The sequence below is a fragment of the Aythya fuligula genome, chromosome 3, assembly GCF_009819795.1.
Source record: "Aythya fuligula isolate bAytFul2 chromosome 3, bAytFul2.pri, whole genome shotgun sequence".
Taxonomy (NCBI): Eukaryota; Metazoa; Chordata; class Aves; order Anseriformes; family Anatidae; genus Aythya; species Aythya fuligula.
In genome coordinates this window covers 12,038,713-12,059,349 of record NC_045561.1, presented here as the reverse complement: position 1 = coordinate 12,059,349, position 20,637 = coordinate 12,038,713, and the positions used below count along the sequence as shown (strand labels likewise).

Sequence of the window (20,637 nt, the reverse complement as noted above, 5' to 3'; positions counted from 1 at the left end):
TCAGCCCTGGGGCTGCTGACAGCTCTCTCTGCTTGTAATGGGGTGATGGAAATGTCCTAACCACACCTGGCTGCAGAACTGGAGGGCAGGGAATTGGAGCAGCCTTAGTGGTGATCTGTTCCCCACAGCAACCCTCTGGAAAAGGCAGCAGATACCAGGGATACTCCCCAGCCCTGAAGGTGAATTAGACTATTCCTGAGGTTGGACGAGCTGCAGACCTCTTTTGCCAGCATTCCCCAGCAAAATCACCTTGTCTATCGCTCCATGACCTCCTTCTTCTTCTCCTCTGCTCTGTCGCTCATGCTCCTGCCTGGAGGCTTCCTGACCTCCCCCTCCGATGGGAAGCCAATTCCAGAGAGTGACCGGCCGGACCTGGCTCACAGGTGGGCTCTTTGCTTTACAGAGGAGAACGAGGAGAAGCAGCCACTGACCAGCAAGGAGGAGGAAGAAAGACGAATTGCAGAGATGGGGCGCCCAGTCCTGGGGGAGCACACCAAGCTCGAAGTCATCATTGAGGAATCCTATGAGTTCAAGGTACCACCCGCATCCCCATCCTTCTACTCCTCTGCTTGGGGACCCACTTTTTGCATAGCATTGGCCAACGCACGCTAATGGCATCGCAGCAAAGTGGGGCAGCTACTGGCATCACAAGGTCTCAGACCATTGCCTGTGGTTATTACACACACACATCAACCAGGTGAGCCTGAGAGCTCACTGGGCTCCAAAATGCTGCACGTTACTTTCAGATATAAACTTGCTATCACAGTGATGCTTTATAGCCTACATAAAGGCAATTTTGAGTGAGCCCTGACCCTGGGATTCCTATGGCAAAGCTCTTATACCCTAAATGCAAGCAGCCATTGTGGCTTTGTGGTGAAGCCTGCCCAGGAGCACCCCCTGCCCGCTGCAGCCACAGTGCCTTCCCCACTAGCACTGAGCTTCAGCTCCTGAGCAGTGCACAGTGGCAGAGCCTCGCTCAAGTCCCAGTTATTTACAATGCTTTGAAGCAGCCCGGTAAAAATTCTTCCCAAGGCATTGTGAAAAACAGGAGCTGCAGCACCTCGGTGCTATTTGCTGTTAAACCTCCATCGAGACCACTCAAATTCCCATCATGAGCAGGTTTCAAAAGACTTTTTTGAGTGGTAATGAGGGGAATTGGAAATACTTACATTTGCTTTCACTTCCGAGACGCTTGACCTCAGCTTAGTGTCTGCTAAGCTTTTTCCATAAGCGAACGGCTGTAAGCACCAGTGCCAGTGGGTTTTAGCCCCGCATCTCCAGTCCGATAGCCCCTAATTCTCTCTTCTGCATCTCCATCTGCAGAACACAGTGGACAAGCTCATTAAGAAGACGAACCTGGCCCTGGTGGTTGGCACAAACAGCTGGAGGGAGCAGTTTATTGAGGCTATTACTGTCAGTGCGGGTGAGTTTAGACTGCTGCTCCAGGTGAATTATGATCAGCCTTGCTCGTGTCTCGGTTTGACCGTACCAGTAACACAGATCGTAGTGAGGCAGCAGGAGGAAAAACAGGTGGTGGAGTTATTTACAGCATCTGCATAAATAAGACAGCTGATTAAATCTTTTCGTGAGATCACCTTGTCTGATGCGTGGGAAACCTCTTGCAGTAAGTGTGTAGCGCCCGGCAGAGAAACGCTCTGGGTGCTACCAGATGGCAGAGGGGAAAATTCATTTCAGTGGGAAAGATCTGGGGGGAAATCGCAGTGTTTCAAGTCAGAAAGAACAGCATGGAAGGTGCTGGTGGGAAGTGGCAGTGCACGCCCTCTCTGGTGCTCCCTGCAGTGGGGACAGTGCTAGGCTGAGGGTGCCCAACCCTGAAGATAGTCAGTGTCCCCCCCTCAGATAGCCAAAATTTGCCCTTGACCCCTTGTGTTCGGGACAGGAATGCTCCTGTTCTTCCAGCCCTCTGTGGTTTTGGTTCAGCAGTAGATTATGGCTCAGCTGCCCAGTAGCTGCAGCACACATCCTATCTCTGCTCACATCAGATCATATCTGATCGTATCTCCCCCTCTCCTGAAGAACTGCCTTTCCCTCAGAAATACCCTCCTGTACTGCTCTCGCAGGGACCAGCACCACGTTTACCAGTATGCCCAGTATAGGATGTATTAGCACTCCCACTTCTGTTGTAGGTAGAATAAGGTCTCTCACAGATGTGGTTTTAACAGCTGGAGATGTTATAACTCACTGGCTGGATGTTGCAGCCTTACAGCTCAGCCTGGGCCCTGCATCTGCAAGCATTAGGGCAAAATCAACCAGCCTAGATTAAATTACCAGAGAAGGCAATAGGAGCCCACCCAGCTAATTTTGCATCGAAATGCATGAGGGAACACTCATACTTCCTACATCGAGCTCCTCTGTACATGGCAACCCCTACCCAGTACAAGTTAATTAAAAGTGACGGCTGTACCATTTACCCTTTGCATCTGAAAATGAGGACAGGACATTGCGCAGCAGCTATGCCCTCAAATTGCCATCCCTCTCTTTGTAGCATAGTTATTCTTAGAGCCTCCAGCCAAGAGCCTCCCATTATTTCGGATACAGCATGAACATATCAAGCAAGACAATCCTCGCTGCAGGTTTCATAGCTAATATGGATAAAATAATCTATGCCAGAATCAATTATTTAATTGGATCCCATATTAAAGCAAAGCTAATCACTGGTGCTTGGATCTCATCTCTGCGAAGTATGGAAAAGACTGCAGCTACATGAAAGCCCCATCACCACTACTCTTTGAATACACAACTACCATCAGTGCTAATAGGATGATTAACAGACATTTAATAAACGTGGCATAATTCAGTGGGCGTGAGCTGTCCCTTGCAGCTGGGGAAGATGAGTTTGTCTCTGAGCTCTGAACCTAAGTTTTTGCTAGGATTTAGCTCCTCAAGCAAGAACTTGCTGCAGTTTGTGAGCTTGTACCTGAATGGGTCGCTGTCCAACTTTGCTCTGCATTTCAATTCACCTTAACAGTATCTGGCCAGCTCTTGGAAAGAGGGCCATTATTCCTGCTTAACGAAATGATAGACAGATGTGGATGAGCATTATGACAGTGGTGCTCATGTTCATTTTTCAGTCTATTTTATCATCTCTGTAAAGATCTAGATCCACAGCAGTCCTGCTGCCAAGTAGCTTGGGAAGAGGATTAAAATACCTGCCTCAAAATTACGGTGTCAGCACAGTGTTTCCTGCCAGTACCAGCCTTTGTGCAAAAAGCAAAAGTCCAGCCTAGGCTTCCCAGGCTGAAAAAAATGTTCCTTATCTCCACCACAATGCACAGGAATGGGGCATCTATGTCTGCCAAAATAATAACACCATGCTTCCGATTAGCTACTGTTTCTGCCATAATGAGTGCAATGCCTTAAAGCCAACCAACACATCATTTTCCATCACGTTATTGTACAGACACCAAGTTTCCCACTGCCCCCATCCTATGTCTTGATCTGCAAAGGCTCTTCAAAGCCAAATGATACTTGTGCAACGTTGCACCCCAGCAGGGTGCTGAGTAGGACTTCCCCAAGGTTTATTCCCATAGCTTTATTTAGCCAAATGTTGAAAACACACAAAGATGGAAATGTCCACCACCCAGGGTAGGTGTCCCAGGGCTTCACCACCCTCCTGGAGGAGACATTTTCTCTGGCTCCATGCCCTGCTGTGCACCCCCCAGGATGCCAGCAAAGTTTACATGCACTGGAGCTGGAGCAAACCAAGAGCAGGTTGGCTCCCTTTACAGGTTACCAATGCCCTCGTGAAGGACTGAACTATCTGGGCTATTTCCTTTTCTTTCTCCCACATGTGTGTGCTCTCTGGGAGGGCACAAAGAGCTGAAACTTCAGTGCTCAGGGTTTGGCCACCTTCTTAGGAAGTATGCCATTTGGTCTCAAATTTGGCTTTTCATTGTCACCTTTGCATCAAGGCAGAAAGCAGTTGTTGTTAAGAGCAATAACGAAGCAAGCAGCACTCGAGCAGCTTTCCCCAGTAGCTCCACTGTCACAGCATGGAGCCCCCATTTAAATGTGGGGTTAATCAACACCTATGGATTGGTACATGGTATACAGCAAGACCACTTGTTATCCCTGAGGGAGACTCTATATGTTTTCTTATCCAATTAAATATCTGCGTTGTGGGGGAGGATGTGAAAAGGAAAGTAGCCTTTTCCCTTTTGGGGAAGGGGCTACTGAGCAGGGGCCAAGTCTCAGAAAGCATCTGGTGGTCAAACCCAGGCAGAGGTGCTGGCATGAGGCTCTGTATTTTCTGACATGCAGGTCAGTTTTCAAGACTGATGCTTCTGGAGGGTCTCTGTACAACAGAGAGGGGCCAGGAAGGGTCCTCGTGCCTCCCTGTACTTTGCCCAGAAAATGAGATATTTGGAAGTCAAGGTTTTGCAGAGCCCAAGCCATGAGAGGTGATGTTTGGGGGCTGCAGGAAGCACAAAGGCTTTGCCAAATTGAATGAGCAACTAACCAGGCACTGGTGGTTTTCTCCAGGGGAAGACGATGACGACGATGAATGTGGGGAGGAGAAGCTGCCCTCCTGCTTTGACTACGTGATGCACTTTCTGACCGTCTTCTGGAAGGTCCTTTTTGCCTTCGTGCCCCCGACAGACTACTGGAATGGCTGGGCTTGCTTCGTCGTCTCCATCCTCATGATCGGCATACTGACAGCTTTCATCGGCGACCTCGCGTCCCACTTTGGCTGCACCATTGGCTTGAAGGACTCAGTCACTGCCGTCGTGTTTGTCGCGCTGGGGACATCGGTGCCAGGTAAGGGCAACAGCAGTTTGTTGTAAAGGTCCATCTCTGCCCAGACTGTGCTGTATCTGTTTCTGTGGACAGCCTCCATGGCGTTTGTTCTCAGAGTCTTTGATTAAAATGCTGCCTGTGTTGGCACTTTCTGAAAGTCTTCTCCTTTGACATTGTCTCCCAGGTGAGGTAGGTGCTTGTTCACACTTAGGGTGCTCTACCCAGCACAGACACCTTTGTAGAAGTCCAGATTCAGCTTTGGTTCAGGTGGATCGAGATGCTATTGAGCCAGGGAAGCTGCTAGAAATGCCGCTTGTGGAGCTGCTGGAAGGCTGTGACCCTGCAGATATTTGGAGATGTGTCTATGAACTGAGCTTCAGAAGACAGCAGAGACTGAACACTGACCAGGGGGAGAAATAACATGAGTTTCCATTGCCACACACCACAGTGCTGACCAGGCACGGTCTAGATCCTGGAGATTGGGCTGTAACCCAACCTGACCACCTCCAGCTTCAGTCAGACATTTTCTCACCAGTCCCAAGCCTCCAGTGGTCAGCACTTGGGTGTGCAAAGGCCTTGAAACTGGCCTAACACTATAAGAGCCCCAAAAGGAAGCAACAGAACTAAAAGGGAGATCAGGTTCAGGCAAAAGAAGGAGCATTTTTTAGATTTCTGGCACTAGAACTTTCAGGTGCAAGTTTTGTAGCACTGTCTCATACCCTTGACAGCCAAAGTCTTCCCTTCTGTTTTTGTTGACAAAAGTTGACATTTCAGGGAACATTTAAGAGAAAAAAGAGAAAATCTTTTGGGATATATTTGGCTACTCCTGTTTCAACTGGGAGACACTCACAGATGGTGTAGTGTTATCTGGGCATTATCTGAGCTGCTGGGTTTGGATCTAAAGCCAACATTTCCCTATGGCAGAGGACAGCATCATGCTGGTCAACTAGCCACAAGATCAGCAGCGTAAAAGTCCAGGCATGTTTTATCACAGTTTTATCTTTTGTTGCTGGTCTTGAAGCTGTTGGAGTAGCTGGGCAAGTGTGCACGTACCTGCCCGGTTTTTCTCCCCTGTTAAATGGGTGAAAGTTGTGTGCTTCTTTCCCAAAGTGTCAGGGTCTTCAAAGGACACTGGACTTTAGTGAGGCACAAAGCATTGGTGAGAAATCATTAAAGCAAACACAGAAATGAAAATACAAAACTTAAGCAGAACTGATAGATGGAGACAGACCATTCCAGCTCCCACAAAACTCTCCCAATCTTCACTTCTTGTACAAGTCAGCATATTAGTGGATGTGGGGAAGGGGCCAGTACACTGTAGTACTGGGGAGAGCTGTCTCTGGCTTGAAGCACCATGGGGAATCTGCGAGCCATACTGGGGGAAGCCCCATATTTCAGGACTTTGAGATTTCCCTCCTGGGCATTCCTGGACCTTGACTTTCCTTCCTCAGGAGTGCCTGTAGGCAGAGCCTTGGGTACCTTTACCCAATTCTTCATTCCCCCAGTGATGCTTTTGATTTCTATCCCCACGCTGCCCGCCACCATCCCTCCTTACCTGCCTGTTCCCTGAGGGTTTCTCTCTGCCTTCCCCTTGCAGACACATTTGCCAGCAAAGTAGCAGCGACACAGGACCAGTACGCGGACGCCTCCATCGGGAACGTCACCGGGAGCAATGCCGTGAACGTTTTCTTGGGCATCGGGGTGGCCTGGTCCATCGCGGCCATCTACCACGCGGCACACGGACAAGCCTTCGAAGTTTCGCCCGGCACCCTGGCCTTCTCCGTCACCCTCTTCACCATTTTTGCTTTTATCAGTGTGGGTGTGCTGCTCTATCGGCGGAGACCCGAAATTGGAGGTGAGCTGGGCGGGCCGCGGACTTCCAAGCTGCTCACATCCTCACTCTTTATCCTCCTGTGGCTCTTGTACATATTCTTCTCATCTCTGGAAGCCTACTGCCACATAAAGGGCTTCTAAAGGAACAATCAGAGATAGTAAATATATATATATCTATATGTATCTATATAGAGCAATATATAGGTATAGATATAGATATAACGCTGTGTATAATGAACAGAGAAAGAATAAAAGAGATTTGCCATGTTCACACACCTGCTGACGGAAAGCGGCTTTGGAGCGTCCTTTGAACTAGGAGGGACCCCAAAGCTGGCCGGACCCCCTTCCCAGGGGTCCCCTCTTTGCAACTCTACCAGCGAGAGCAGCCGGCAGCGACCGAGCCCCGTCCCATCGCTCTCACCGCCCCCCCAGGAGGATGGATGGATGCGAAGGCGACCGGGGCGCGTTGGCACGGGGAAGGCCGGAGCGGCTGGTGAGAAACGGAGCCGGTGGGCAAGGGAAGGAGAGGCGAGCGAGGGTCCTGAACCTCCGAGCATCCTCCATCCGCCTTCACCACTTGGGAACGTCCCCTCTGGCCCTGGCAGAAAGAAGCGAGAGACCAGACTGAAGAAAAAGGGGAAACTGGGAGCTTTCTAAGGATAGAACACAACCATTTTCGTCATTCGATTTTTTTTTTCTCATTTTGATGTGTGTATAATTAGCATTTCTCCTCCCTTCCCCCCCCCATTTTCCCCTTTTCCCCCACCCTCCGTGCTTTGGGGACGCAGCCTCGTGTCCAGTGTCCTACGCTGAGGTCCCGCAGCGCCCGTCCTCTGCCCAGCCCATGGCCCCCGCCTCGTCCACCCCCCGGGCATGCTGTCGTGGTACTAGTAACATTTTGCATGACTGAAATGAACCCTACCTGTATATAGCATCCTATAGCGATAGTCCTTCCAGCCATGTGGGTTGAGCATTGCAGATACAAGTGTTTTCACCTGGTTTTATTTATTTTAGGTAGTTTAGTTTCTCCCATAGTTGTTTTTGTTTTGTTTTGTTTTGTTTTTTAATTTTTTCATTTGGTTGTTTGTTTCCTCTTCACGGGGAGGGTGGGGGAAAGGAGGGAAAGCTTTCACCATTCACTGCTTCGCACATGGGTCCCTGAGAAGCAATAACAGCCACGCGGGTGTTTCTGTGTCCTCGGGGGCCAAGAGACAGCCCCTGTTTCTGAGTCCTAAGCCATCGGGATCAGTCCTCAGGGCTGCTCCTTCCCCACAGCCGTTTGGAGGCAGAACAGTTCGGTGTGAGAGCTGAAGGGCCGTAACGGGGTCTCCCACACCTCTGAAGGTAGCCGTGAAGCATTCCCTGAGGAAAAAAAGGACACGTTTGCACCGCCAGCAGCGCTTAGCACTAGGCCCTGCCTCTGGGATCGATCATTCAGCATGCAGCGAGGGCGAGCTCGGTGCCGAGCAGGGCACAGCTCTGGCATGGAGGTGAGGTGGGGACCGGTGGCCTTGGCCAGGGTGACAGAGAGGAGGCAGAGCAAAGGGGATGCGTCCAGCACGGCATCTCCCCTCTGGAAAGGGTGAGACAGGGCAGGTGTCGCTCAGCACCACCCCATATCTCCAGGATAAGGTTGTGCATGGTGTTGGGTGTCTCCTCACCCTACACCACCCACCTGGTGGCCCAGCCAGGCAAACCCCCAGCCTGCACGTCACTGGCGAGCTCCTCTGACCCGGCTGAGAAGCACCTCTGTACCACAACCGGTTGGCTGGGGTATCTGTACTCATTTTGAACAAGCTGTGGAAACTTCAATTAACCTGTTGTAAGATTTTCTCCAAGAGTCTAAAGATATTTTTTTTTTCCCTTGTCAAAGCTTTTTTTTTTTTTTTTTTTTTTTTTCTTTTTTGAAGGGTTCTTGGGGTTTTCTTTTTGGTTTCTCATTGTTTTGGGGGAGGAATTGAACACAAATGCAGGTTGTTCAGGTCTGTGATTACCTTTATGTACAATGATTTCATTTTCGTTTTGTTTGGCTTCATTGATTTTTCTTTGTGTGTATTGCCCACCACTATAGGCAGTGAGTCCACTAATTGTGATGATCCTTATCAATGGTACACGATGCACAGACAAATAAAGTTTGTAATGATTCCTCATGGATCCAGTAGTGCTCCTGCATATTCTCTATGGAACCCCCCCCCCTCCCCTTCCCTCTCCTTTTCTCCCTTTACGTTGCACCCATTTCTTATTTATCCATCGCTTTGCCTTCGTTGTGTTTCTGCTGTTGGTGGGGGCGTCGGGGCCTCCAGGCACACCTTCCTGCCCCATCTCACAGCTTTCCTCTTGCTCCATCGCCGTCACGCCTCGGGCTCAGCGTGCTGGGGTGCAGCGGCGGCTCTCAGAGGGACGCAGGAAACCGCCCAAGGACAAAACTTGCAAGTAAAGCCCATTTGGGGCCAGATGCTGCTCCTGTGCTGAGCGCCCTGTCAGTGCTGGTTTGCCCCCAGACTCAGGGAGAGTCACGCAGCTGCCTGCGAGGAACTTAGCAGCCCTTTTTGTCCGTGCTCCCCAGCTGCACAGAACTGCTCCTGCTCTTGATCCAGCCTCGTGGTTCGGCTGGCAGGGCCCCCTCCAGGCAGTGCACATGTGTGGAGGGCTCCGCAGAGGGACGCTCAGAGCTGCAAAGAGCCCGGGTCCCCTCTGCACCATTAAAATGTGTCCCTTTGCAGGGGACCAGGCTCAGGTCTGTAGGCTCAGGATGGGGCTGCACAGTGAGGCCGGCAGCAGCAGCAGCGCCTGGCTTTGGAGCTCCAAAGCAGGTAAATGATGCTCCCCTACAGCCAGAGGATTTAATGCAATCACTGGGCTGCATGAGCCTGGTCTTTTCCCAAAAAAAAACTAAGCTGCTTTTTGCCATCTGAGCCACTGACCCTCGCCCTGCTCAGCATCCTCCAGGATGAGTGCAGCTCAGCCGCCAGCCTTTGTCAAGCCCCAGCCAAGCGCAGTCGGTCACGCCCGTGTGCCTCTCCCAAGCAGTGAATTGTGAGAGCGAAGCACTTCTCCTGATCTGGTAATTACATCTTCCGCAAGGTGATGCTGGTATTTCACTCTCATCATCCTTTTGCTTCTCCGGGATGAATCACAGTCGCCGAAGTCATTAACAAGTCAAACGGGACGCGTGTAGCGGCGCGGTTTAACAGGCAGTAAATAAGCGTTCTGCTCACAGAGCTTTCCAGCGGGAGTGATGGAGCACTGCTCGCTCAGGACAAGGCCTAAATCACACGGCTAACACCAGCCTTGTTTGTGCAATTATTCTCCGCCAGCCCCGTGCTTTTGGCATGTGCAATGAGCTTATGCAAAGAGTGATGCCCGTTTGCCTGTAAACTGCACTCCTCCTCGATACACACAGACTCTGGAGGTCCCCGGTGCCGGCATTTGTGGGTTTTTCTCCCCGTTTTCATCACTTCCTTCAAGGACAAGAGGGCAGAGGCAGGCTTTGGACCCTTTCTGGTAGCCACGTGCCTCAGATATGTCAGAAGTCTGGATGCGGTCTGTAAACTTGCCGTGCTATTTCTGCCGTGGGCGGGGAGGAGAGGAGCAGAGGCCGTGTGTTATTGTTAGGGTTATTTTTAAGTGCTTGGGTAAGAACTGCGCGCAGCGGTGTTGGGGACCTTATCCATACCTAGGGAGGAGCTGCCTTACTGAGGGGGAGCAACCAGAAAGTGTCGGTGTGACAGGGGCAGAGAAAAGAGGGAAAACTTCATGCCAGAGGGCGTTTGCATTGCTTTTCCATAAGCTTTGGCACCCGCGCCATCCAGGGAAACACGTTTGCAGAGCACGAGGAACCCCTCCGGCCTCTCCCGATGACCGACCACACGCACACGCACAGCTGCAGGAAAGCCTGTTTATCTTGTAAAAACTTGACTTGCGCAGGAAAGCATCCAGAGGCATCTGTATTCTTGCAAAATGCCCCCGGGGGACAATAAATACAGCCGGATTCCTCACCTTTTAAGGACTTGAGCCTCCCTCCTTTTGGAAGCCGAGGTGCCAAGAGCCTCTCGCCAGCCAGCGACAGCCCTCGTGAGAAGGGCCGGGAAAGCTGCCAAGGCGGGCGCTGCCGGTGGGATGTCCAGCATCAGGGAGCACGGGGATGGGGGGAGCACCAGGGGGTCCCACACAGAACTGGAAACCCCATTTTAGGTGCTGCCACAGCAGGCACCCCTGCCCTGACGGCTGTGGCTATGGGTCTTGGTGCAGCTGGTGGTGGGAAGCAGCATTGGCACCGCACCCCCGGCATCTCGGACTCAAGGCTGTGCAAGCAAAGGAACCTGCAAGTTTCCAGGTTGAGGAGGACAGAGGGTGGGCGTGCTGAGCCCTTCCTGCTCATTCTTATTGCCCTGCTCTCCCTCATTCACAAAGTCTGGAAGATTAATCATTTCTGATGAATTTCCACTGTTATCAAGGCCTACAGACACTCTAGTTCCCCCAAACCCTGGCTCTACACTTCAGAGCAAACTGCTTTAACGGGGGGTTCAAGGTCCGTCTCAACTCCTTTACCTCAAAACAGCGCCTGTTCTCAGTGCTCTGAAAAATATTCACCCCATTAAAGTGGGCAGAGTTTGATTAAGACCCTGCCCAGCTGTGTAGTGATGGCATGAGGATGTTCAAAGGAGGGCGCAGACAGGAGACAATGTCCTTCTTGCTGTGAAGCCTTCAGTCACGATGACTTGGGATGCTTAGCCACACTTAGAGTTCCTAAACCCTACCAGGGCATGGAGGAAAGCCACGGGGATCTCTCCCTGCACCTCTTGACCTCTCTGTAAAGGCCGGATTTAGTTCTTCTCTATTTCTAGTTCAGTCTGTGTCCCTAGCTGCTATCAGTGAGGGGTGATAACAAAAGCCTTTGGAAACTGGTGGCTTTGTGACTCCTAGGGATGCAGGGAGGTGCATGACTGGATCGCTCCTTGCCTTCAGCCCTAGCCTTTTGCGTTGGCTTGGTCTCGCTGAGCAATGAGAGCCACAATTAGATGCCCCATGGCTGGACTCCCCCCAAGCAGAAGGAAATGAACAGGCACCTGTTGTGCCTTCCTTTGTTGGCTCCGTGTGGCTCCCGTTGTCTGCACAGCTCGTGAGCAAACACATTCGTGCAGCGAGCCGGGCGGGAGCACTGCTCATCCTCCTTCCAGCAGCTCCAGAGAGCAAAAGGCTGCGATAACGCTTTGACATGATAGCTGCTGCGTTAGTGAGAAAGAAAACTCTCTGTATTTTTTTCCCTGATGACAACTCTGCTTCTGACAAGGCTTGTCCAGCTCGTCTTTTTTATTTATTTTATTTTTTTTCCACAATGCATTAAGCCCTCAGCTGTTGAGCAGGAGGCTCAGCTCTGCAGATAAACCAGCTTTTAAGCTTGCCCATTGAGGATGTGGCTCAGCAATCTGACAAAACAGTTTTGTTTGTGGATGTGCAGGGAAGTTGCCGAATTCCCCTAAACATCATAACTCTAGCGTGCTGCTACGTGGCGGTGAAAGCCACAAAATGCCGGGTTTGGTAGGACACAGCCCTCTGCTTCTTGGGTCTTTGTGATGAAGAGATGTGGCATGAGGTGTGCTGTCAAAACCAGGACTTCCCAATGGGCACCTTCATACCTCCCATAGCCCATGGGTTGCCTGGAGAGGTCCCTGTTGTCCACCAGGCCCAAATCTGCTCTTAGCCAAGCAAGAAGAGGGTGCAGAGGTTTGCTGTCTCCAGACAGAGGTACCTGCAGGCAGAGCCAAGGGTGAGGCCTGGGCTCCCCGTGCTCGCATCAGCCCTGATTTCAGCTGGAGAGGCCTGAGGGAATGACCATAATGTTCTGATAAAGTGGAAAATGAGACAGGAGCTAGGCGAAAAGCAGCTGTAGCAGGAATTTAAGAGTGATTTTCCCCTGTAACGGAGAGGTCCGGTTATCTCGATGCTCGAGTAACCACTCCAGCTCTCAAAAGCCATTCCGCACACTCGAAACACGGGGAAAGCAAAGCAACGGCTCCTCTTTCTGAAGCAGAAAACAGCCTCTTGCCACGAGCCTGCAGAGGACACAGCGGCGCAGCCCTCTTGGCCAAGGCCCAGCCAAGCCAGCAGCTTCTCCGTCCCGCTCTCATTTCCACCAGCGAGGCGGGCTCGGGCCTGATGTCAGGGCAGGAGAAACAGCTCAGAGAGACTTGGGGGCCCTCAAAAAGCCAGGGGAAGGGCTGACCCTGCGAGGTGGGCGCTTTCCTGCTCTCCCGTGACAGCCGCCCAGCACCCCCAGCACCCGGCACTGCCCTTGGGGGCTGATGGCTCCCGCCCAGCTCGCGCTTCCAGCCTCCCTCCCCACCATCTCTCTTCCTCTTCCTTGTGAGCTCAACGGCACAATGCAGCTACACTCTTTGAAAAGCCATACTATTTGTTGGTACGACTCTTTTATGACTGTCGATTTATATATATTTGTTGATAAAAGAGGCCATCTTGGGAGACGCTCGTAGTCGACTGGGAGATAATCACCCGGTGCTGTATATTCTGTACATGCTGTATAAACAAACAAACAAAAAAAAAAAAAGCAAAGTATTTAAACCTAAATGTTCGTGGAGAAGGGGTGGAGGGGAAGGTCGGGACTGAGTCATCCCATGGGGTGACTGGGGACGTGGGGACGGGGACCTGGCATCAAAACCAGGGCAGAGCCCGAATTGGGGTCGCCAGCACTGCTGCCATCCCCGCTCACGGCCGCTGCTCAGCCACCCAGCAGCGTGAGCTCCACAATCCCACTCCCTGCTGCCTTCGAGACCATCGGAGGCAGCCGTGGTAGCCCGGAAAGTCGTGCTAAGCTCATCTATTTTTATATATTCGTGGTGTTTTCCTATTGATAGAGAGTAGTGAACGAGTAACCCCGTAGCTGAAAGTGAAATGTTCCAAGTAACTATACGACTGCAGAAAATGTTTGTAATAATAATTTATTTGAAATATTCTGCCAAAGATAGCTCTCTAATGACCTGTACAATGTCGTTTCTCTCTTTTTGCTCTGAATGTCATTGTGAAAGCACCTTTCTCCCCGCTCTCTTTTGAAGATTTGCTTTTTTTTGTATATTTAAGGGCAATGAAAGACGCCAATGATTTTTTTTTTAATTATTTTATTTTAACCGGAGCAGTAAATGGCGTAGCAGGGAGGCACGAGATCACTTTTTAGCGGTCAAGTGAAGAACAGGACCCAGCAGAAGAAAGTGAGTTCAGGGACCCCCAAAAGCCATTCCCTGGGGATCCCAAAATCAACCCCAAAATCCCAGGAGGGGATTCCCAGGGGAGCCCCAGCCACTGCAGGACACAGGCAGGTGGTCTTTACCAGGGAGAAGCTGCCCAGATGGGTCTGTTCAGAAATTACAGAATTTTATTTTATTATTTTTGTGTAGGGAAAAGTCTTATTTCCCTTCTTCATAGTTTCCTCTTGAAAGAACTTTTTAACATTGGGAAAAAAAAAGAAAAAAAAGGCATTATCTTTAGTGATCCCTACACCTGTTGCACTGGAAATCCCTCCTCAGCTGCATCCTTTAGGCTCCACCACATCAGAGAGACTTTGGGCTCAGCTTTCTGTTATTTGGTCGTTTGGGTGTGGGTTTTTTTTGTTGTTGTTGTTGGTTTTGTTTTTTTTTTGCTTCTGAGCAGATTCGCAGTTTCTTATAATTCTTGGTGGTAAAGAGCCAGAGGAATTGATTGGTAATACGGAAACGGGATGCAGGCTGTGGGCATCGGGAGGCAGGGATGTTGCAGGAGCCAAGGCATGGGATTAAAGCCCCGGGCACAGTCTGCAGCCATGGGAGCTGCAAGTTTTTGGCTCCTGCGTGCAAAGCGCTCCCCTGAAGCCAGGGTTACGGTGCCACGGCATCGTGGAGACAGGTGAGCAAAGCAGGGATGGCAACCGTGAGAAGAATTGGGTTTCTGATCACTGTGCATTTTGTTAATTAGTGAATTCAAATAGTTTTATTTTTACCAAAAAAAAAAAAAGAAAAGAAAAAAAAAAAAAGAAGAAAAAAAAAGAAACCAGATAATCTTTATTCCAGTACAGACAACTGTTGACATATATATATTATTTGAATGGTTTATATCTTGTTGCTCTAACTGCATAAAATGGGAACCTGTTGCAAGGTGTGTCATTCCGATGTACAAAATAAATGACTTTCCCCTGCATGCTGCCTGGGTATGTTGTGATTTGACTTCCGAGTTACATTTGAATTGCCTTATTCAAGAGGTTGTATGTTACCTAACTGGGGAATGACCTGGCACTGTTCATCACATTACGTGTGTACTTGATGCTGTGTTGTGTCGAATCCAGATGAGCTGTCTGTCATCCGTGTACTTCGTGGGAGACCTTTTATCTTGTTAAACTGTGCTATGTAAACCTCTCATTGCCTGAAATAGTCAGAGTTGTATAAATCAGTGTCCTCAGCTGTTTTCCTAATTTTATCACATTTCCTAACACAAAATATAGATGTTTGTAAATTCTTCATTCATTTTGTCTATTTTTATGTACGAGGCCTGTTTAATCTGGCAGAGCAGTGAGGCGAGGCAGAGCCTGATGCTTTCACTTGGGCTCGGTTACATTTCCATCCCCAGCAAACCCCAGCAGCTGATTTGCAGCAGCTGCAGCTGGAATTAGGAACCGACACTTGCTGCCTTTATCACTTCTAGCTCAGATAGGCTGCTGGGTTTTCATTTCCATTTCCTAGGTGTCGGGGGCTAAAGGGTTCCCTGCCTCATCTGGAAACAGGCCTCGCATCTTTTCTTCCCCCACGTGCCCTGCAGTTTGGGCAAGCTTCAGGTTTGGAAGATGTGGGAGATGGAACAGGACGAGTTGGGGTAGCATGGGGAGGGGTCACCAGAGACAACCATGTGTAGCACCCTGGAGAAGACCCAAAGGAGGAGAGATGGAAACAGGCACGCCTCTCTTTAAAAAAAAAATATATATATATATATATATATATCTTTAATTGCATTGTTTCAAAATGCAATTTTAAAATACAGTTTTTAAAATGTGCTTTTAGAAAAGCAATTTTAAGAATGAATTAAAAATGCAGTTTAAAAAAATGGCATTTTAAAATGCAATTTAAGAAATGAAATTTCAAAAATGCACTTTAAAAAAGCAATTAAAAATGCAATTTTAAAAAGCGATTAAAAATGTAATTTAAAAAGCGATTAAAAATGTAATTAAAACAAAAATGCGATTTAAAAATTATACTTAAGCCAAAAGATGCAATTTTAAAGATGCATATTAAAAAAAAAAAAAAGGCAACTTAAAAAATGCAAGTTAAAAATGCAAATTAAAAAAGCAAACGAATGCGATTTTTAAAATGTAATTAAAAGACAAATACAAATTAAAAATACAATTTAAAAACAAAAGAATGCGATTTTAAAAACGCAATTAAAAAAAAAAAAAAAACAAAGTGCGATTTTAAAAATGCAATTTAATAACGCAATTTAAAAACGAAATAATGCAATTTTAAAAACGCAATTAAAAATCGATTTTAAAAAACGCAATTTAAAAATGCAATTAAAAATGGATTTTTAAAGTGCAATTAAAAAAAAAAAAAACAGCAGACACCATCAATGCCAAGGTGTCCCCCCCCAGCTCGGGGATAACGCGGGAACCCTCGGGTCGCTCTCAGCACGCCCCCGGCGCGCGCGCGCGCCCGGGCGGTCCCCGAGGGGGCGTGTCCTCTGCACCCCCCGCCCCCTCGGCCGCCTCCCATTGGCTGCGGGGCGGTGCGGCTTTCCCGCGCGCGCGCCGCGGCGGCATGGCGGGAGAGCGGGCGGTGGGGCTGGTGCGGGAGCTGCAGCGCGCCGCGGGCGGGCACCTCCCGCCCTTCCGGGTGAGCGGGGACCGGGAGGGGACACCGGGAGGGGACCGGGGCCGGGATGGGGCCCCCCGGGGCTCGTCCTCACCGAGTTGCCTCCGGTGCTGCAGGCGGAGGAGCTGCGGCAGGCGCTGGAGGAGATGCGGGCGCTGTACGAGCGGAACCAGGCGGATGTGTGAGTGCCGGGGGGGGGTCCAGGGGGTCCCGTCTCGTCCCATCGCGTCCCGTCCCGGTGTAACGCGGCTCTTCTCGCAGGTCCGAAGCGAAGGCGGGCCGGACGGATCTGATTTTCCTCATCCGCTTTCGCCACTGCTGCCTGCTGAGGAACCAGCGCTGCATCGTGGCCTATCTGTGAGTGCCTTAGGGAGCACGGGGAGGGGTGCTGGGGACCCCAAAAAGAGCGACCTGCCCTCGGTTCCTCTGTCCAGCCAACGGGGCTGCCTCTGTTCCCTGCTGGCATCACCAAAAACCAGGAGGAAGACCACTTGCTCCTGCACTTTGAAAGTTTTAATTAACAACGAGGCCAAAAATCCCTTCCTTTAGAGGGAGGAGGGTGGGGTAACCACAGCCTTTGCCGCCTGCTCTGAGGGCAGAGCCGGGTATGGTGAAGGTGCTGCTCGTGCCCCTTGGTTCTTGCCCCAGGTACGACCGGTTGCTGCGGATCCGAGCACTCAGGTGGGAGTACGGCAGCATCCTGCCCAACGCCATCCAGTTCCACATGTCGGCTGAAGAAGTGAGTCTGCCTCGTCTTGCACCGTTCCCCTCCTTCCACTTAATCTCCCCAGTGGATTGTTTAGTACAGTCAAAAATGGATGACCCTCCCCCGTCCCTACTAAAAAAATAAGGCACTTCATGTGCTTTTCTGTAAATGTCAGTCTGTTTCGAAATGTTCTAAGGGTGCAATCCTGAATGTACAATGAGTACAGGTAATGCCTGGCAATTCAAAGGATTGGGTGGCCTTCATTAGATCCCACTCGCAGCCAGCAGAACTCTGGCCTCTACGTGCTGTTCTCAAATTCTCTCTCAGGACTGAAGTACAGAGCTGCTCATGGTGTTCTCTGCATGTGTGCTAGCCTGAGTCCAGATTGCTCTGTGTCCTGGACAGTTATTCCCTTCAGACGAACTTGCATTCGCTGTTGGCTGCCAGGAAGAGAGGTCTGACAGCACAAACAAACTGCATCTCACTCCTCAGGCACCCGTCAGCATGAGCTGCATGGCTTTGCCTGAGGCACTGCTGTTGATGTCTGCAGGTGGAGTGGTTCAATCGGTACAAAAAGTCCCTGGCTACCTACATGAGGTCAGTAGGCGGAGAGGAGGGGCTGGACCTTACGCAGGACATAAAGCCTCCCAAGAGCCTGTACATCGAAGTAAGTGGAAGAATGGCAATTTCTGTCTGAACAAACAGTTTTTGCCCAGCTGTCTCTCCTTTTTCAGATATTTTTACCTCCCTCCCCATTAGGAAGTCCTTTGAGTAAAGCCTTCCAGAGCACCAAAGCTTCCACAAGCTCTGATGCTTTCCAGTTTAAACTCTTCCTGCCAGTATTTTATTTCTTCTCTTATGGAGGGCTCAAATTACATTGAAACATGAATTATATGCCTGCAGGGAACTGGTGTGGTAGGGGTGAAGAGTCTGAACCACAGTAAAAAGTTTAAGTGTTTATTTTGCAGAAACTTAACTCTTCCTTTCAAATAACTCTTTGGAGTGATTAGAAATCTTCCCACGTTATGGGTTGTGAACAAGGCGATGTTTATTGTTATTTTAAATGGACTTTGATAGGTGAGACTATAAATAATTTTACACAGTTGATGCAACCATCCAAGAGCACATGAAAAATTGTACCAGGCACCAGCTGAAGTGCTCTGTTCCTTTACTCTCTTACAAAGAACACATGGTGGCAGTCAGCCTGCTCTTTAAGACTGTTTCAGTGTTAACAGACAGGCAGTTCCTGCTGTGTGTGTGGGGAGGTCCTCCTGGAAATGCTGCTGCTATTCTGCAGGGCTGGTCTTTGGTTTCTGGAGAGCTGGGTCTGCTCACTGGTGCTTCTTGCTCCAGGCAAAGGCAGGAAGAGAACATCAGGTAGAGGGTACCTGGACTTCTGGAGCATGTGTTTTAAGTCAGCAGTGCTGTGGGGTATTTGCTGTGTGAGGTCTGTTGATCCAGAGACTGCTGCCCCTCTGCTCTGCAGGTGCGGTGCTTAAAGGACTACGGAGAATTTGAGATCGAAGATGGAACCACCGTCCTGTTGAAGAAGAACAGCCAGGTATTTGTGACAAAAGCATGTGGTCCTGCGGCCCTAACCCCTTTCCTGTTCTTTTCCTTTTTCTCTTTCACTCCTGTGACGTGCCCCAGGCCTGCAGTTCAGCCCTGCCTGATCTGGCACCCCTGGATTTCAGGGAAAAACATGTCTGTGTTTCCGTGCAGCACTTCTTGCCCCGCTGGAAATGCGAGCAGTTAATCAGACAAGGAGTCCTGGAGCACATCCTGTCCTGAGTGTGCAGGACAGGAGGGACAGCCTTTGCCTGATGCCCTGTGCATAATGGGGAGCGAACCCTGGTGCGTGCAGGACTTCAGCCACCTCAGCATTTCTGCACAGAGCACCTGCAGCTCCGTGTAACAGTTATTACTGCCTGACGTGAAGACCAGCTCCAAGTTTATAAACTGTGCAGACCATATTGGCCAGCGCTGCGTGACCAAAGGGTGCATACTGGTAATGTAGCAAGCCTGGGAATCCTGCCATTGTATCCACGCCCCACAGCTACATGCAGGTTCTGTGAATGCTGTCGGGCTTGGAGCAGCTCTTTGTTCACACCGTGCCTTCGGGAGAAAGAGGCTGACCAGCTGGGCTGGGGAAGCTGGGAGAACATCACAGCTGCAAAATGAAGAGCTGCTTCAGCCTTCAGTTTTTATAGTTCAAGAGTCAATGTTCTGTTCATTAAACACTCTCTGACCTGGATCTCTGGGCCAACCCATCTTGTCCCTGCAGGGCGCTGCTTCACTGGTTATTTAGGTGTTTCTGAACTCTTCCACACGTCAGGTCAGGCTGAAAGAGCTTTCCAGGACTAGACACAGCTTTGTCTCCCAGAGGCCTATAAATGTGCTTTCTTAAGGTGCTGAGTGAATGAGCACTGCAGACTGTGCCCCTTTCTTTATGGGGTCACCTTCCCCAGCACCCTGGTCTGGTAGGGCCTGGGGGCTATCGGGAGGAGGGGTGGGAGAGGGAGCAGAAGGTTTTAAGGATTTTAAGCATCAAAACAGTAAGATGGCAGAGCTGCTCTCCCTATAGTTTTCATAATGGAACTGCTCAGTTTTGAGTAGTGGCTGAGGAAACGCTTCTAAAAACATAAGTTCTGTGTAAGATCACAGGTTTCCCTAGCCAGAACCCAATACCTTAGGGAAGAACGTAGGTAGAGGATCAAGTGTTCAGGCCATTTTTGCACTGCTCTCCCAGCCTCAGCCAAGGAACATCCCTGAGCTAACCCTGGCTTGTTCTGCCACCCTGCATGAACTTCCCTCCTTGCCATCACAGTTTCCCTGGGAGCCCCTAGAATCAGGGCTGCCCCCGAGGCAAAGCAAGAGGAATCTCAGCTGTTCACTATGGTAGGAAGAGCACCCCTAGACCAGAGGCCTCAGTCAGTCTCCAGCCCTCTCCTCACATTGTCCCTGTCCTGTCCTGTCCCCCATGGCAAGGGGCTGCCCTGCCAAGCTGGGAATTAGAGGCAGTAGCTGAGTGTGGCTGTCATGCCAATTTATTCCCTTTTATTCTTATGCCAACAACAGCTTGATATTTAAGCCTTCTTGCTTGTAGTGAGTTAGCCTCTGCTTTACTACCCTGATGCAGTCAGGCTTGTCTCTCTCCTGCAGTAGTCACCACAGCCCAGAACCCCCGGAGTCCTTTCAACCCCCACCTAAACACCCTTGGCCCTGCACAAAGCAAGGCAGTGATGTAGTAGCAATGATGCATCCCTCCACGCAGAGGGTAACACCCCATGCCGATCAATAAAGCTGGTATTTGCTCACACGAGTGCTTTGTGGCCTTTTCAACAGCTTATTTTGTCAGTACTCGGTGTCAGTGTGTGAAGAGTAACAAGGAAGGCAAGGTGCTGCCCTTCACTTACCCTGCCTCCTGGTCTCCTTTGAGGAAGCGCAGTGAGGACGGCTTGTTGAAGTACAGTACAAAGCCACCAGTGCTGCCCC

At 50.1% G+C, this 20,637-nt stretch overlaps 2 protein-coding genes across 3 annotated transcripts in view; both read left to right on the top strand.

The window, feature by feature from the left end:
* Window positions 1–7,615, top strand: part of SLC8A1 (solute carrier family 8 member A1) — a 73,943-nt gene extending 66,328 nt beyond the window's left edge. For both annotated transcript variants that reach the window (XM_032185875.1, XM_032185874.1), the window contains exons 4-7: window positions 404–534; window positions 1,324–1,423; window positions 4,504–4,779; window positions 6,356–7,615. In XM_032185875.1, coding sequence (XP_032041766.1) covers window positions 404–534; window positions 1,324–1,423; window positions 4,504–4,779; window positions 6,356–6,732 — 884 coding nt within the window. In that variant the 3' untranslated portion in view covers window positions 6,733–7,615. The remainder of the gene's footprint in view (window positions 1–403; window positions 535–1,323; window positions 1,424–4,503; window positions 4,780–6,355) is intronic.
* Window positions 7,616–16,382: 8,767 nt separating this feature from the next.
* On the top strand, window positions 16,383–20,432 carry GINS1 (GINS complex subunit 1). The gene is made up of 7 exons (XM_032183549.1): window positions 16,383–16,457; window positions 16,553–16,617; window positions 16,698–16,793; window positions 17,085–17,175; window positions 17,693–17,809; window positions 18,629–18,703; window positions 18,865–20,432. The coding sequence occupies exons 1-7, from the start codon at window positions 16,383–16,385 to the stop codon at window positions 18,931–18,933; spliced, it is 588 nt and encodes a 195-aa protein (XP_032039440.1). The 3' UTR covers window positions 18,934–20,432.
* Window positions 20,433–20,637: the final 205 nt, after the last annotated feature.

Bases quoted from the DNA above. Each gene is read 5' to 3' on its own strand.
- GINS1 (XM_032183549.1), top strand. From the start codon at position 16,383: ATGGCGGGAGAGCGGGCGGTGGGGCTGGTGCGGGAGCTGCAGCGCGCC. The intron at 16,458-16,552 runs GTGAGCGGGGAC...CCGGTGCTGCAG, and splicing joins GGCACCTCCCGCCCTTCCGG to GCGGAGGAGCTGCGGCAGGC. The intron at 17,176-17,692 runs GTGAGTCTGCCT...TGATGTCTGCAG, and splicing joins TCCACATGTCGGCTGAAGAA to GTGGAGTGGTTCAATCGGTA.